Source organism: Polyodon spathula, chromosome 2 (genome assembly GCF_017654505.1).
Source record: "Polyodon spathula isolate WHYD16114869_AA chromosome 2, ASM1765450v1, whole genome shotgun sequence".
Classification (NCBI taxonomy): Eukaryota; Metazoa; Chordata; class Actinopteri; order Acipenseriformes; family Polyodontidae; genus Polyodon; species Polyodon spathula.
The window spans coordinates 60,150,057-60,168,223 of record NC_054535.1 but is presented as its reverse complement, the minus strand read 5'-3'; the positions used below and the strand labels follow the sequence as shown (position 1 = coordinate 60,168,223).

At 39.5% G+C, this 18,167-nt stretch overlaps 1 protein-coding gene across 1 annotated transcript in view; it reads left to right on the top strand.

The window, feature by feature from the left end:
* LOC121298867 (netrin receptor UNC5C-like) overlaps positions 1 to 18,167 on the top strand; it is a 419,182-nt gene that overhangs the window by 344,717 nt on the left and 56,298 nt on the right. The window contains exon 8 of the mRNA XM_041226130.1: positions 8,213 to 8,269. Within this exon, the coding sequence (XP_041082064.1) occupies positions 8,213 to 8,269 (57 nt within the window). The remainder of the gene's footprint in view (positions 1 to 8,212; positions 8,270 to 18,167) is intronic.

Below are 18,167 nucleotides of genomic sequence, written 5' to 3'. Positions count from 1 at the left end.
GATCCCGGGGTCAGACTGAGAAAAGGAGAACAGAGTGTAGAGAGAAAGAGCTGAAGAGAGAAGAGAAAGCCAACTAGTAGAAGCGTGAGCTGTGGCTGACAGCAGCTTTGTTAAAGCGATTATTAAGGCTAAAACAAATAAAAAGTTTAGCCTTGAAACCTTGTCTTGCATCCTTCTTGACACCACCACAATACATTTCTTACTTATCAGGCTCCTCACTTGTGTTAATGTGCCTTCTTACTTCGAAAGGTTTATAATTATGCCAACGCGTCCATCTCAAATGCTTGTAGTGACTCGCAAGCGATTTATATTTTTGCAACACAGCCAACAACCTTCTTCATTGAATAATAACTATAATAATAATGTAAGGGTAATAGTTTATGTATTTCTTTAGATTTCATTCTAGTTTTTCTTTCTCATGACTCATCACTGAACTCTAAACACTAAATATTATTATAAATATTTAGTGTTCAGCGTTCCCCATTCAGTGGTAGTGTTAAAAGAAAGATAACTAGAATGAATCAGACAGTGACAGACAAAATGTTTTCTTTAGAAGACAGCAGCAGTGAAGATTATGAGCGCAAATTCCATGTCTGCAGACAGAAGTGATGCAATATCTTTCAGAAAAGTCTAGCAGCAGAGACACTGAACCTTTAACATGGCGGAAGGCAAATCAGGAAAGACTCATTTACCTGTCAAAATTGGCAAGAGCTTATCTTACAATACCAGCAACATCAACTCGCTGTGAGCATTTGTTTTCAGTAGCAGGCTCTAGAGTCTCAAGGAAGAGGACAAGCCTAACCCCAGAACTTGTTGATATGTTGGTGTTCTTCCACTCAAATATTGTGGACTAGCAAAAATTGCAACTTCTTATTGCCACGTGACTGACTTGAATAAACAAAATTCATGACTAGTTTCCTCAACAAATAATTATTAAAAGGGCTATTCATTGAAAACAAAACAGGTTATTTGTTTAAAGTGCACCCCACTGTAAAATGTAATAGAAAAGTTAGACCATTTTTATTTTGTTTTACAAGTAAAGAAATTTTTTTCATGTCATTCCATTGTTGTTAAAAAAAAAAGCAATAATTAACATACATAGTTGTTTTTTGTCTTATGAAGTGGTCAACTTAAAAATAGTTTCTGCTTGTAAAATTATAAAGTTAACTTGTGGTATGTTGAATGGTCTCAATGCATTATTCAGCTCCCATCATTTGACCTTGGCAGTTTTTCTTCAGATGGATGCTACGCTTATTCTTTATTTAATACTTTCTTTTATATACTTTAGAAATTGTATTGAGTATTTTTTGTTACTGAAATAGAGAAGCAAAGTAAGCGCAATCCTCTCGAGACATACATTATACAGGGTACATAAAAATCAGTTAAAAATGGTCAAATAAATAATTAAGGGTCTGTGTGGTGGGTTATGGGAGGAAGTGATGTGACACGGGAAACACGTAGTTGTGGTTGGATTTGTATTTATAATTCCCACAAAAGAAACTGCCTCTGTTACCAGCTATGGTATGCAGAGGCTTAAAATGAAAAACAAAATAGTCCAAACAGAACATAAACACTGCCACAGGGTTTTCAGTAATCCACACCCCACAGTAGGTGGCTCGGGCTCCCTCTTAAAACCCAGGGAAAGTAATTCCTGCAGCTCCCAAGGATCTCAGGGGAAAGTCCGGACTCGCAGGCAGCCGGTCTGGGAATCCTCAGCCTGAGTGTAAACAAAACAAACCAAACCAACCAACCAACCAACCAAAAGAACAAAACTCACAGAGCTCACGCAGCACAACTGTCTCAGTCCAAGATAGCAAGCCCAAATGGCAGAACCCCACAGCCTAAATAGTGCCGAACCCTGCCCCTACAATCAGTGCACTGCCACAATTCAGCCAATCGTAAAACGCAGCACAGCTGATTGCAATAATGGGGCTCAACCATGAGGTTCTGCCCCAAGTTAAGATGGCCGCCACCACTGTGGATTCTGCCCCAACCATGAGTCAGCCATTCTCCTGTGTCTCGGTCTATCCTGCACAGCGCTGCCAGTAGTTGGGAGGGCAAATTACAAGAGGGACTCCTTTCACTTCTGTCACAGTCTGATTGGAACAAAGTCCTACAGTGGAATGGATTTGAAGAGCCAAGGTTGCTACCCCTGCCCTAGTGGGAGAAACCTTAAGTTGCTTAATGTAGCACTGACTCTCTCAGGCTGAAAACCAAGAAATGCTGTGTATTTTGCTGCTGTTGTAAAGTAGCAGACAAAAATACTTTATTAATTTATTTGTAAATCATTGATAGTGTCACTCTTTGTTAGATGGGTAGTTTACTTGTGTACAGTAGGTACTCTATTGTAATATAGATTTACACTCATATTACTAATCACTGTTCTCACCAGGAATTATTCACAGCATGTTGGTTGGAGGAGTGGGGGAGCGGGAGTGGGGGCTGGGCCGGACGGGGAAAGAAACAGACATCCTCCCAAACCCCTGCAGGCGAGCCAGGACAAGTCATACACATGCTTACACTTTGTGGAAGTAGTTGTCAGGATAATTATATCTGTGGTTGTCAGCAGGTAGATGCAGAGTCTGCGTCACAGGTTGACGTACTCCCTAGCATGTACGCCATTCCACTGAAGGGAAACTAGATTTTTGCCATAGTGTTATCGTTTCTGTCTGACTGAGAAACCTGTTTTTACCTTTCAAAACATTTAAATAGCCTATGATTATGTGGATACAATTAGTGCTTTTTATTCTTGTTTCAAAAATAGCATAAATATTAGGTTTTCTAAACATTTTTTTTATTCACTCGTAGCCTACTGCATAGTAGTAGTTTCTGCATGTGAGTTGTATTGTATTATTTGTAGTTAAAATAATATAGGTTACTTATTGATTACTAAAAAAAGCTATACTAATAACTTGCATCATGTCACATTTTAAATATTATAATAAACTTTACTGTGATCATGTGAATGGGGAGTATTGCTTTTGTTGTCAATGTTCTGATATATATGGTTAAAAGACTAACTTAGATTGTGTGATCACATATGTGCTTGCAAGAATAAGTGGAAAACCCATTTGTCACTATTGTTCCATAAATGAAATTTATAATTAAAGTTCGGGAGGAGGTCAGACACCAGTCTCCGTGTCACCAAACTGAATCATTCAATTTACACATTAGCTAGTTAAGATTGTTAGCACTATAAATACCCTCTTCACTTACCTCTCAGTTGCGTTTCAATTTCATTACAAATGCACGCATCATGGTCAGTATTCTGGATAATTCAGTTTCATCGGATGATGATCTGTTTGCAGTTTCCCTAGAACCGAGATCCACACAACCAGTTCAATCAGCCCTTCTTGGGCCAATTCCACGACAACTTAATTGGCAGTATTTACCTCTCCGAACTTCTCTGGCCAGATGTCTGCTTCTCCTGTCTGCCGTAGCTCCCGCCTGGCCACTCGTCTCCATAAAGCATGTCTACATCCAGAAAACTCTGAAGGCGGGACCACAGTGCCTGTCAATCAAAGGCTCATTCAGCAGTTACTGAGCATTCTAGCTCCAACTGTAACCTTTCAAGTTACTTCCCCTCACTGCAGGCATTCAGCAGGCCCCTGCAGTGACCTCTCTGACCACTACGATCGTCCAGCAGGCCCCTGTAGTGGTTTTTTCTCCGTGAAATGCTTTTCTTTCGGCTCATCAGCAGTTTTGAGCATTTGTATCCAGAGGCTGTTGCAGGTATCAATAGTTTAATCCCTCACGAAGATTTCTCCCTGCAATATGCAAAAAACGACCATGCCATATTCTTAATCAAAATTGCTGGGAAAAACGCATGGCTGGCTAAAGCCGATACATCAAACACAGCCCCAAGACATTTGATACCTTGTCAGAAGCGCTGTGCTGGATCCTCCTTAATAACTACAACATTCCTTTTCTGCTGCATGGATGATTTTCTTCACATTTTCCCCATACCTTGTGCCCAGAACATAACTATCCTCAAATCATTATTTTCAAATCTCAGCATCCCCCTAGTATCAGAAAAGACCCTGGGTCCTCTCACTTCCATCAAGTTTCTAGGCTTCACCCTGGATTCCCAATCTTTTTCAGCCTCGAGGGGGAATCGTATTGTTTCTATTTCCACTTTTCTGTCCGGTCCCCCTCCTACCAAACACAATCTTCTGCCCCTCCTATGCCATTTGAACTACACAATGAGGATAATTCATCAAGGAAGAGCTTTCATCTCCTACCTTCTCTTCTGTTAATTCTCTCAATGATGTCAAACTCATGGATCCTTTTTGGCGCAAGGAACTGTCTTTGGGAGCTCCTACTAAAAGAATGGAACGGCATTACTTTTACAACGACTGTCCCCTGCTGCCTGAAGACATTCAACTGTTCACAGGTGCAGCTCCCTCTCTTGGCTTTGGAGGATACTACAAGGGAAAATGGTTTTGTGCTCCATGGCCCGAAGAATTCAGCACCATTCCTATACCCGACCAGTCATCATTGTACAAAATGTATCCAGCTGCTATAGCCACATTCCTTTTGGGAGTCTTCCTGGGTCCAAAAATCCATTCTTTTCCACTCAGATAATTCAGCTACAGTCCAAATCATTAACAGAGGTTGTTCATCTTCCCACCATATAGTAAGAATATTCAGAAGGATTACCTGGTTATCTTACTCATCAGTTCATTCTCAAGAGCTCAACATATTCTCGGCCACCTGAATGTAATCACCGATTCTCTTTATCATTTCCAAATGCAGAGATTCAGAGCATTAGCTCCTGAAGACAACCTGCTACCAACTCAGATTCCTCCCTTTTCAGACCTGACATTCATGTAAGCCACCCGCTGCATTCTCTGGTTCTGCAGGCTCAAGAAATAACGCTTCTCAGCATCTCCCAGCTCACTGCAAACATACTGTTCGTCCTAGAATTGCTTTAAAAATGGTCACATAGCCGTCAACATTCTCTTCCCCTCATTTTCAATGCCTGTAGTATCATCCTTTATTATGTCCCTCATGAATAGAGCTATAAGAGTTTCCTTCATCAACATTTCATTTTCCGGCCTCCAGTTTTTCTACAAACTCATTTTTGGCGTCCCAGCTCTACACTCAGCAACTCACAAATTTCACTAATCCTGATTGAGCTTCATTGATCAGAATCTATTTCTCCCCTTGCTTGCCAACCTATCACTATCAACGTACTCTCTTGGTGCATCTCATCCACTCTCTTTACTCTTCCCAGTTTTTAGATAAACCTTAAAGCCCTTTTCTGTTAGCCTTTTTGGGTTCCTTAGGTGCTCAGAGTCTACATCACTCTCAAATTCAACCCCCAGATTCACCCCTGTATCTCCGACCTAGCAATCACCTTATCTGATACCTTTTTCTTCCTGCTCAAAAAAAGTAAAATTGACCAGGAAGATTAGGGAACCCTTTTCTATTTTGTTTATAAATTAAACTCTCATGTTAGCCCATATAACCCCTTTCTTTCTTATCCATCTCCGTCTTTCTCAGGGCGTTTCACCCTCAGACCCGCTGTTTATTAACGAAAACTGAACAATCGTCACCTGACATTGATTCTTCTTTCACCTTCGGAAATGTGTTTCAGCAGTGCACTGTGAGCAGGATCCGGTAGGGGGAGCCCTGGCTTTGCAGGGGTGGTTGGATCTGGGATCTGTCGAGTAACAGAAAAGACTTCTGGCAATGCAGCTTGCTCAGGGTCAGTTAGGGAGAGCCCTGGAGCTGCAGAAGCTGTTGCTTGAGCCTGGATACTGTGCTGAGTGACAGAAGAGTGTTTTTAACCTTTCACCTGGATCCAAGATGGCGGCTTGAAAAACAGGAATCATTCCAGTAGATTTGCACAATAGTTTGAAGAAAGAACTTTAAGATGATGTAGATGATTTAAAAGTTCTGAGATGGTCCAATCTTTGGAATGCATCTCCTTTGGAATGTTATTTCCTTTAAACCGATTGGTCAATACGAGGGCTTTATCTCTGGACCTTGAATGTTATCTTTCAAATATGTTTAATCACTGTTCCAAATCAATCTGCGTGGAAATACTTAAATACAGTATTTGTGTGTTTTACCTTTTTTCTGCTTGATGAAAGAACATTTTTTGAACACCCTTGAATGTTGTCTGTCAATGAAGATTAATTCTGCTTCCTCGCTGTCCTATCTATTTATTTAAATTGAGTATAGCACATAAAAGTAAAACAAAATAAATCGAGAATAGTGTTTGCTGTCAGCGGCAATACAGTAACCACAGTAGCAACTAGTCTCAGGTTTGAATGACGAGTTGAAGAAATCAAACAGGTGAATGCAGTCTGATTACTTTCAGCAATGTTATTTCAGCATGTCACAGTAACACAGGACAGTGCTCCCTTTCTAACAAAGCCAGGAAGAGGCTTTGAATAAACTTTATGAACACACTGTGAACAGTATTAACACACAGACTACTACATATTTTTAATTACTAAAATGTTTTTATTTTTCTAATAATACATAAACGGCAGCTTAAATACTGAAATCTACACAAATACACAAACCTGCACTCAGTAATTAAAAAATAAAATGTTACCGGTACTTTTATTTATTTTACAAACAGTTCACAAACCATGATTGCTTTTGTGTACGAGGTACCTGAACTGAAGAACTGCTCCATGTAAGTAGAATTTATTTTTAATTTTATTTTTAGCTTTGATGCATTATTAGGCTATTGAAAAAACCCAAGACACGACTGCTGGATAATGAAGCCTGACACTACCAGAGCACACATGGAATTCTGAGCAAACCGCATTTCATGGAATAACGGGGAACACTTCCGTATTCAGTACCAACAAAAACTAGTGCTGCATAAAATCACAAAAAAACAAACAGAAACACTTTCAATGTTTTTTTTTTTTTTTTTTGTATGTAACGTATTAATTCTGTTATTCTGTTAGTTCGCATGCAATAGAACCATCACAAGAGTGCTTTACCATCTGGTAAGGCCCTTCTCGTTATGTTAAAGGCCTTTGCCTTCAGGTTCTATTGCTTAAATAGTGTGTTTTTTTTCCAGTGTGCAAGGGTAGCACCGCAAACAAGGCTGCTTCCCTCCAGGCAGGAAGCTGCAGTTTAAAGCATGGATGCACACTTTGATTTACAAATGCAAACAAAACAGGAACAAAAAGGAGAATTTCTGTTACTCCCTTCACTCTTCCAGCCCATCTTGTAATCTAGAATCTATCATAAAGAAATGTCCATGTGTATCCATGCTGGGGATCTGTGTCCTTAGTGACAGGGATATCATACAGGCAGCCATGCACTTCAGAGTTTTACTTATATCTAGAGAAGCACTTATTCAATTGTGATAAATCTTGGTTACAACATTGTTTACCTGTCCATCCACCTGTATGTCACTTACATTTCAACGTGTACATACAGTAGCTGTACAGTAGGTTATTGTGGTCTACTTTTCATGATACTGATAGTTTAGTTTTGCATTTGCAGCCATTCTGGAAGATGAGTGTTAAAATGTGATTAAATTTGTGCCATTGCATTTCATGCTGGAAGATTGCATGTCTGAATTCCCTCCTCCACACAAAACAATCTTTATATTGTTTTCCAAAACTTTATTAACTTTAGTAATACCTAATAATAATAATAATACCTAAAAAAATTTAGTAATACCTTTATAATCCAGGTGCCCTTTACAGAGACCCTGATAGGTTCATTTTGGTGGGGGATGAAACACACTGATCCAGTCCTGTTTCTCCTTAAAGGATTCCTGTGTGATTGTCCCTTGCCTACTGCTGGGTATTTAACATGTGACCAGAGCTGGACAGCTCTTTTTCCTCCATTATATCCACAGACAGGCCCTGTAATTTAATAAGAATACTGTTAAAGCCAACTGGACATGCCTGGGGAATAAGCAAACTGGCTTATCCATATGCTAATGACCCTTGATGGTTGAAATATAAAAGATCCATTATAGTTTCTCATGAAATATAAAGAATGAGTTTTAAGTGCTTTAAAGTTACTGACATTTTAGCTCCAAAATCCAATCTGCCTGGCCACTAGTTCGTAATGGAGCACTAAAATGAAGCTGATAGATGCCAAATCTCTATTCTCCAATGAGTCAGAACCTTGAAATGGGAGTTTGAGCCAGAATTTGTAGTTTTTCATGCTTTTGCTTTGTTTCCGTTTTAATTTGATTTTCATTTTACCCCTCCTTCTTTTAAAGGTTTATTTTATCAGATTTCAACAGAACAGAAAGCCCAGAATGACTTTGGATTTTCATGTAAGTTGTAGTGTTTTCCTTTTTGTTACATTATTGTGCTTTTTATTTTACTTGTATGTTTGTGTTGCTTTTAATACTATTGCCACTTTAGAGCAAAATGTAATCTTCATTTTTCCTTGGACCTAATAACATATCAGCAGAAAAATACTGATACAACAGAGCAATTCAAAAGCTTCACTTTAGCTTTCTCATTTTGTCAGCTAATATAGGGTGAGCACTGTTCTGCCTACTGTGCTTAACATTTTGACAAGCAAGCATCTTGACAGCGCAGTACACAAAAACAAGAAAATCAAACTTGAAGTTCAGGTCACAATCACAGGACTGTTTAAAAAGAGCACAAAGTGGAGGAACACGTAATGTCAACACATATGAATTAGTGGAAACCTTTGTGCAGCGAACATACACTAGTACGACTGGTCAATTAAATTTTATCTTGTTTTTTAATTAAATAAATCCTGAATTGTGTAGTCATGTCTAACAGTGACACACTCAGACGAGAGTATCTCCCTGAAGTGTGTGCAGCACAAGAAAAATATTTAAATGGCAAAATGAACGATTCTGACTCTGTTTGCTTTGAGGACACTAGCTATGTTTCAATCAACAAGATGAACACAAAAATATATGCAAATCTTATCGCACAAAAACAGGTTTCCATTAAACTGGATTCTAGCACACGAAGAGCTGTACGTAATTGCGTCGCAAGCTTAAAAATATGGTTATCGCACAATTTTTCTTGATCCCAACAAATGAAAAAGTTTGATGTTTGTTTTTTGATTCTAACAGAAATGGAGGCTCTAATGCAGAAAATATGTGCAGCCAAGTTCAGTTGTTTGGAAAATTAACAAAATGATGATCCAGTACAGAAAAGGGTGTGGTTTAAATCAGACAATGTGTCAGTGATGCTGTCACAGCATTATGAGGTGTTTATTTTATTATAATTGAATGTACTTAATACTACTGGATAAATGATCATGTGCTAGTGAGGTCAGTAGGCTATTTTGTAAGGTGTCCATCATGTAACATGTGCGGCCCGTGCATATGATATGTGTTATTTAAGTTGAATTACCGTAACTGCTGTGTCTGGTGCTGCTCAAAAAGTTTTTTTGATCTCACAAAAAAATAAATAGGCGATTCAATAATTATTATTTTTTGATAATTATAAGGGGCAATTATATTTATTGCCAAATTCTGCTTAAATAATGTTACGTTAATATATTGAATTACATTGCTTTGTAGTTTCTATATACTTAACGAACAACTGACAAAAATTGAAAAGTGACATTTCGAAAACTAACATGAAATACTGTACTAGTATTATGCTTCCAGTATACTTTTGCGAGATAATTTTGTAGTTTATTTGATTAAATTGTTTTACATAAAATATCTAAATTATGTCGCCATCCTAAAATGAGATGCAAACATTTTGGCCATAGCTGCACATTTGATTGGCATATGATACGTGTCATTATGTTTTAATTACATGCCCAGTCCCAGCAGAGATGTGCTGTGTTGACCACATAAATACCATAAAATTCACTCAAAGTATTTCCATTACATTTGTGCACATCATTTATCGTACAGGATAAATTTTTATCCCCCCTGTCGAAAGTATATCTTTTTTTGTTCGCTCACATGAATTAATTGAATTCTGCCTGTTTCCATCACAGTTGTCAAGCTTTATAATAAATGAGTTTTAGTGCATAAAAAAAATGTTAATGGAAACATCGCTACTGATGATCAAGCATGTTTTTGTTATTATTTTCATCCCACAGAGGAATTTACTGCTTACCTAGTAGATGCACTGCATCCTGACTAAGCAGACAAGCGCAGTAGCTCAGGATATCATTAAGATGCTTGTGGAGAATGGCATTGATTTCAATTCTGTGTCTGCCTTTGTAGTAGTAGACAATCTAGCACGGAGAAACACTAGCTGTTTACATATATGATTAGTCTATACTTTTTTATTATATTTTTTCTTAGGTTGCTAGGCTCCAGTGGCATATATGATGTATATATAATTTACTAATAATTTGACAGTATCTGCGGTTTTAAAACTTCTTAAAAATAAAATCTGTTTTTATAAAAAAAAACAAAAAAAAAACACAAAAGCTTCGGTTTTGTCATTTTAGGTTGGCAGTTAATGTTTCACCTATGTTTAATATTTTTGGATTAAAGGCAGCAAATAGGCTATGGGAATTACACAGTCATTGGCCTCTATTAATCAGTGTCTGTGTTCAGAATCTTTTTAGAAATGTTTTCCAATCATTTCCGGTTTACGTTTTTTCTTAAATGGGGAGTGATTCGTCAATGTTTTATTAGAAATCCTCAAATTTGGAAAGCCTTTTCTGTCACTCTTTCCACATTTTGTGAATAAATTAAAGGAAATGTTTCACGTGGAGCACCTACAGGATAGCCTAATCTAAATAAAATGGGAGGCATGTCAATCACTTATTGTCAATGATAAGGGGGAAAAAAACAAGCAATGAATGTTCAAGTAAAGTCTGTTGCTGTACACAAGATTCAGTTTATTAGAACATAAGAAAATTTACAAACGAGAGGAGGCCATTCAGCCCACCCCTGCATATGACATGCCTTTTAAACCTGGAATAATTCTGGTCGCTCTTCTTTGCACTCTTTCTACAGCAGCAATATCCTTTTTGTATCGAGGTAAACAGGACTGAACACAATATTCAAGATGAGGTCTTACTAATGCATTTTACAGTTTTAACATTACTTCCCTTGATTTAAATTCAACACTTTTCACAATGTATCCGAGCATCTTGTTGGCTTTTTTTTATAGCTTCCCCACATTGTCTAGATGAAGACATTTCTGAGTCAACAAAAACTCCTACGTCTTTTTCATAGAGTCCTTCTTTAATTTCATTATCTCCCATATGATATTTATAATGCATATTTTTATTTCCTGCGTGCAGTACCTTACACTTTTCCCTATTAAATGTCATTTGCCATGTATCTGCCCAGTTCTGAATCTTGTCTAGATCATTTTGAATGACCTTTGTTGCTGCAACAGTGTTTGCCACTCCTCCTATTTTTGAGTCCTCTGTGAATTTAACAAGTTTGCTTACTATACCAGAATCTAAATCATTAATGTAGATTAGGAATAGCAGAGGACCTAATACTGATCCCTGTGGTACTCCACTGGTTACCACACTCCATTCTGAGGTTTCTTCTCTAATCAGTACTTTCTGTTTTCTACATGTTAACCACTCCCTAATCCATGTACATGTGTTTCCTTGCATCCCTACTGCGTTCAGCTTGAGAATTAATCTTTTATGCAGGACTTTGTCAAAAGTTTTCTGGAAATCTAAATAAACCATGTCATATGCTTTGCAATTATCCATTATCGATGTTGCATCCTCAAAAAAAAAAACAAGCAGGTTAGTTAAACACGATCTCCCTTTCCTAAAACCATGTTGACTGTCTCCCAGGATACTGTTACCATATAGGCAATTTTCCATTTTGGATCTTATTATAGTTTGCATATAATAGAAGTCAGGCTTACTGGTCTGTAGTTACCTGGTTCAGTTTTGTTTCCCTTTTTGTGGATCAGTATTACGTTTGCAATTTTCCAGTCTGTCGGTACAACCCCCCCCAAGAGGCTGTTGCATGATCTTGGTTAGAGGTTTGTAAACACTTCTTTCATTTCTTTGAGTGCTATTGGGAGGATCTCATCCTCAAACAATGAATATTACAGATTCATTGTTGTTTTACTGCTTTTATTTATTTTAAGTGTTTAGCACCTATTTGTCAAGTTTTATGTTACAATGCTTTTTTATTGTTATTTTGTATCCAGCCATAGTAGATGTCTTTGTTATTGTTGTATATGTGAATAGCTCATAAAGCAATGAAGCCACTGCCTATATGTATCATTATACAAGCTTGCATGTCTTAATTTTTTTTTCTTCTTTTATTTAGCTATATATAGCGGAGACCGGGACGGATGTAACTTTTTTTATTTTAATATTTGTAACTTTCTCTCCATTACGCAGACAATTGGAGCAGTTTGACCAGACTTTGATTTTGATAGAAACAACTTACATCTGGCCTCTACCAATCATGTTTTAAGAGCTGATGATATACATACAGCAAGAGCGCTTGACATGTAAAGTGTCCAATGTTACAATTGACCAGATGTTACACGCTGTGAAGAATAATTAAATTAATAACAACACATTTCATTTAACTGAAGAACTGAATGTTTTATTGAGTAAGATCAATTTTCACATAAAGCAAATATGTTTTTTTTTTTTTTTTTTTTTTTAACTAAAAACTGAATATTAGTCCACCACAGCTGTATAACAACCGGAAGGCTGTGCAGCTTGCTCTTTGAGAGGGGTAGGGGGTGAGGGTCTTCTCACCTGCAAAAAGCCAACCCCAGTACTTCACATGGAGGAAGAAAAAAATCCCATGAGAGCCTAGAACTTCATTTTTCTTTTGTGGGTTTATTTGGCCAACAAAAATTTTTTAAAAAGTTTATTTTACAAGCAGTGTTGAACCAAATTACACACAAAATAAATGCACAAGGGTCCACCACCATCAGAAAACAATGCAAGGTACCAGAGTGGTACTATGAGCTATGCTCCCCACTGACCACCACTGAAGAACAGATCATGTCCACCTGGGGTGTGCGTGCTCTGCAAGGGCTTGGTGGGATAGACATTGGAGTGGAGGGTAGGAGTAAGTCACAATAAAAAATACAAACTAAAATAGAAATATGTAGCATTAATATGTCTAATATTAAAACAATTAAGCAGTGACTGGTTTCATTTTTAATGTACAACTCCAGTAATGGAATTAAAAATATTAAAATGCATTGTGTATGAAACATTAAAACATTAGGACATTAGTGTACTGTGCAATATCTGTAGGGCCAGAGGAGACAGTGCTTGGTTTGCAACCTCACACAAGCTACATCATGAAGACGAAGGAACATTCAAAGCAAATCTGGAATAAGGTTCTTCAAAAGCACCAATCAGGGGTAGGATATAAGAACATTTCCAAGGCATTGAATATCCCCCCTGAGCACAGTAAAGTCCATTATTAAGAAATGGAGAGATATGGTACAACTGTAAATCTGTCTAGAACAGGCCATCCTCAAAAACTGAGTACCCGGGCGAGAAGGGCACAGGTCAGAGAGGCCACCAAGAGGCCTGTGGCAACTCTAAAGGAGTTACAGTCTTCCACGGCTGAGCTGAGTGACACTGTGCATACAGCAACAATAGCCCGGGTGCTTCACAAAACTGACCATTATGGGAAAGTAGCAAATAGAAAGCCATTGTTTAAAAAAACTCACATCAGATCTTGACTAGAGTTTGCCAGAAGGCATGTGGGAGACTCTGACACCAAGTGGAAGAAGATTCTATGGTCTGATGAGACCAAAATAGAGCTTTTTGGCCTCAACACTAAGCACTATGTTTGGCGCAAGCCTAACACCGCACATCATCCTGAGAACACCATCCCTACCGTCTAGCATGGTGGTGGTAGCATCATGCTATGGGGATGCTTCTCTTTGTCAGGGCCTGGAAAGCTCATGAAGATAGAGGGCAAAATGGATGCAGAAAAGTACAGAGAAATACTGGAGGAAAACCTGCTGAAGTCTGCAAGAGAACTGGGACTTGGGAGAAGATTCATCTTCCAGCAAGACATTGACCCCAAACATACAGCCAAAGCCACACTGGAGTGGCTTAAAAACAAAAAGGTCAATGTCCTGGAGTGGCCCAGTCAAAGCCCAGACCTCAATCCAATTGAGAATATGTTGATTAAAAATTGAAAATTGCTGTTCACCAAAGGTCCGCATCCAACTTGACGGACCTTGAGCAATTTTGCAAAGAAAAATGGGCAAAAATTGCAGTGTCCAGATGTGCAAAGCTGGTAGAGACTCATGCAGTCATTTATTTTCTGTTTTGTATTTGTAATTAATTTAGAATAATTTGTAGATTTTATTTTTCACTTTGACATTATGGACTTTTTGTATTGATCAGTGGCAAAAACTCCTAATTAAATCCATTTTGATTCGTGTTGTAACACAATAAAATGTGGAAAAGCCCAAGGGGGGTGAATACTTTTGAGAGTCACTGTATATTTACAGAAATCATAATACAAATAATATTTACAATTAAACAGCACACACATATAAATATATATATATATATATATATATATATATATATATATTATAATATTATATATATATAAGGTACCAGGGAGGGGGTTAAAATCCTTCCCTGCTAAAAACCTTGTGAGAATGCACATTTGGGTGTTATGGGGTTTAATTGTGTAATTGTTTTAATGATTTAGTTAATCCTCGGCACCTGGTCGTAATTATAAATTAGAGACAGGTGCAGGGTATTTGAGAGGCAGCCAGACTGATCGGGGCTGCTGAGTGAAGAGCCCGACTGCGTGTGTGTCCAGTCGTATTGAAGGTGAAGGGCTGAGTGAAGAGCCCGACTGCGTGTGTGTCCAGTCGTATTGAAGGTGAAGAGCTGAGTGAAGAGCCCGACTGCGTGTGTGTCCAGTCGTATTGAAGGTGAAGGGCTGAGTGAAGAGCCCGACTGCGTGTGTGTCCAGTCGTATTGAAGAGAGTGTTGAGAGAAGCCCGTTTTGGTGTTTGTCAGGTAAACGGCTTAGCCGTCCTGTGGTTTAGTGAGGAACCAGTCTATGTTTAGTCAGAGCTCCAAGAGGGAGCTAGGTGTTTGTTTTGTTTTCATTTTGTGTTTATTAAAAAGTGCGCGTCAGCGCCGTAAAAAATCAATTTTTGTGTCCTGGGTCTATTTTAAAGGGGCAACGAACTCCGTGAGTGCGAGGATCGTTTTTTACATATGGTACCAGAAGTGTGTGTGGGCGGCCCTATGACCCAGTAAAAATGGAAAGCTTAAAGGAATTGATCGCTATGATCAAAAGAAACACTGCTGCTCAGATTGAGCAGAATAAGAGATGGAGATTGGAACTTGGATTGCCAGAGCCAGAGCCGACGGAGCTGGATCTGCTGCTCCAAAAATGGGAGCAGGCAAGACAAACCCAGCCGCCGCTCCCAGAGCCCAGAGAAGAGGAGCCGCCGCTCCCAGAGCCCAGAGAAGAGGAGCCGCCGCTCCCAGAGCCCAGAGAAGAGGAGCCGCCGCTCCCAGAGCCCAGAGAGGGAGGAGCCGCCGCTCCCAGAGCCCAGAGAAGGAGGAGCCGCCGCTCCCAGAGCCCAGAGAGGGAGAAGCGATGAACAAAGAGGAGGAGGTGAGGTGCCCACCTCCATCACCCCAGCGAACCAGTCCGGCACTGCCAGTTGCGGTCCCTTGCCCCTTGCTCCTGGACACCCTGCCAGTCTTCCTAGACCTTCCTGCGCTGGACCTGGAGCCCAGGAGTCTGCAACATTGGCCACAGCTTTTCCCCTGGTTCCCTGCTCTGCTCTTCCCGAGCACCCAGACGTCGCTGGGCTGCTGCCAGACGTCGCTGTTGCTCCCCCTGTTCGCTGCTTTGCTCCCCCTGGGTGATCGGACATCGCTGCGCCGGTCCCCAGTGGAAGATCTCTGTCCACTGCTGCATCCTCCTGTTCCCCGGTCGTCACTTCGGTCGGCCCTGTCATCCCGGTGGGGTCCCTTGTCACTGGTTCAGGGTCCCTTCCCGGAAGTGCCGGAAGGTTCGACCCACCCTCAAGTCCGCCCGTGGAAGAGGGCGGAAATGGACATTTCGGGACTTGAGTGTGGGTGGTTGTGTTTTAGGGGAGGGGGTGGCCTTGGTATGGCCGATCAGTGTTTCACACTTGAGGGGGAGGATGTGTAAGGTACCAGGGAGGGGGTTAAAATCCTTCCCTGCTAAAAACCTTGTGAGAATGCACATTTGGGTGTTATGGGGTTTAATTGTGTAATTGTTTTAATGATTTAGTTAATCCTCGGCACCTGGTCGTAATTATAAATTAGAGACAGGTGCAGGGTATTTGAGAGGCAGCCAGACTGATCGGGGCGGCGGAGTGAAGAGCCCGACTGCGTGTGTGTCCAGTCGTATTGAAGGTGAAGGGCTGAGTGAAGAGCCCGACTGCGTGTGTGTCCAGGGCTGAGTGAAGAGCCCGACTGCGTGTGTGTCCAGTCGTATTGAAGGTGAAGGGCTGAGTGAAGAGCCCGACTGCGTGTGTGTCCAGTCGTATTGAAGGTGAAGTGCGGAGTGAAGAGCCCGGCTGCGTGTGTGTCCAGTCGTATTGAAGGTGAAGGGCTGAGTGAAGAGCCCGACTGCGTGTGTGTCCAGTCGTATTAAAGGTGAAGTGCTGAGTGAAGAGCCCGGCTGCGTGTGTGTCCAGTCGTATTGAAGAGAGTGCTGAGAGAAGCCCGTTTTGGTGTTTGTCAGGTAAACGGCTTAGCCGTCCTGTGGTTTAGTGAGGAACCAGTCTATGTTTAGTCAGAGCTCCAAGAGGGAGCTAGGTGTTTGTTTTGTTTTCATTTCTGTGTTTATTAAAAAGTGCGCGTCAGCGCCGTAAAAAATCAATTTTTGTGTCCTGGGTCTATTTTAAAGGGGCAACGAACTCTGTGAGTGCGAGGATCGTTTACAATATATATATATATATATATATATATATATATATATATATATATATATATATATATATATATATATATTTATTTATTTATTTATATACACAGGGTTGGGACACTCCACCACAGGAAGTTAGGATTTTTTTTTTTCGTTGAATGTTAGTGTTGCATACCTTTTTCCTGACTCATCTGTTTTTATTGAAAACAGTTGTAAAATATGATTTATTATAATGGAAGGGGTTCAGGGAGTCACTGTTTTCTTCAATTTCCTGATATCCTTTATTGTTTTGTTAGTGGATTCATATTTAATGATTAGCATTTTGTGATGAGGCTCCAGACGTGGTGATAATGGGACATTTTTCAATTGGTGGAACATGTAATTGACCAATCAAGAGCAGCATCTCTGCCTGCCATTAAAACTACAGTGAATGCACAGGGAACTTGATAGGATGATATAAATGCAGATATGTGAAATACAGCTTGGCTCCCTGTATTACATATCTACACCTGATGCTGGAGACAAACTTTTCAAGAGTAGGATGGGGTTTCAAGGGAAGAGCAACATTGTAGCTCTAAATTGAGTAGAAGAGGGCAACAAATTGCATCTGTAGAAAGCAATCTACTGAGGTTATGAGTCAAACATTGGCTCATTAGTGTGTGCACTCGCTATTGAATATATAAGCACTACATTTGCTGAGGTGTGTTCCTAGTCTTTACCATCCATAACCATTCCAGCACTTCATTTTTAACATTTGAATCATATGTAATTATGGATACAGTCTTTTAGATCATATCTATCATAAACCCATTGCTTGATCTTTGAAGATAATAGGAAAATTCAGGAATTGGTTTCTTGAATTCCCCAACCTTTTGCTCTATTTAGGATGCTCAAACAACTATCCCATATACAAGAGATGACGGAAATTGGAAACATCTTTGATATAGAGCACAATTTGCAATCCAAATGATATCATTGATAGCTGTAGTGCTCTACTTTTTGGTATTTGGGATCAGCATTTCAGTCCTCCCTGAAGACACTTGAAACTTACTTATTTCATTGCTTTACCCTTTTCTGTGATTCCTGCACACATCATTGATGAATACCTACCACCACTTCACTGATTTTCTATATCAAAGCCTATATAATTAATTTTAATACCTTGTGGGAAAGTCCTTAGATTATCTATCTTGAAATATGTCACTCCTGTTAACAAACTGTGCATTGAGATCTATTCAGAAGCAGGTTATTAAACTTCCTTGTGTAATAAATATGGGCCTATGTACCTTTGTTTACAGGTCATCAACTGCCTAAAAGACATTACCATTAGATCATGTATTTTGCACTTTCCACTGTATTTAATGTA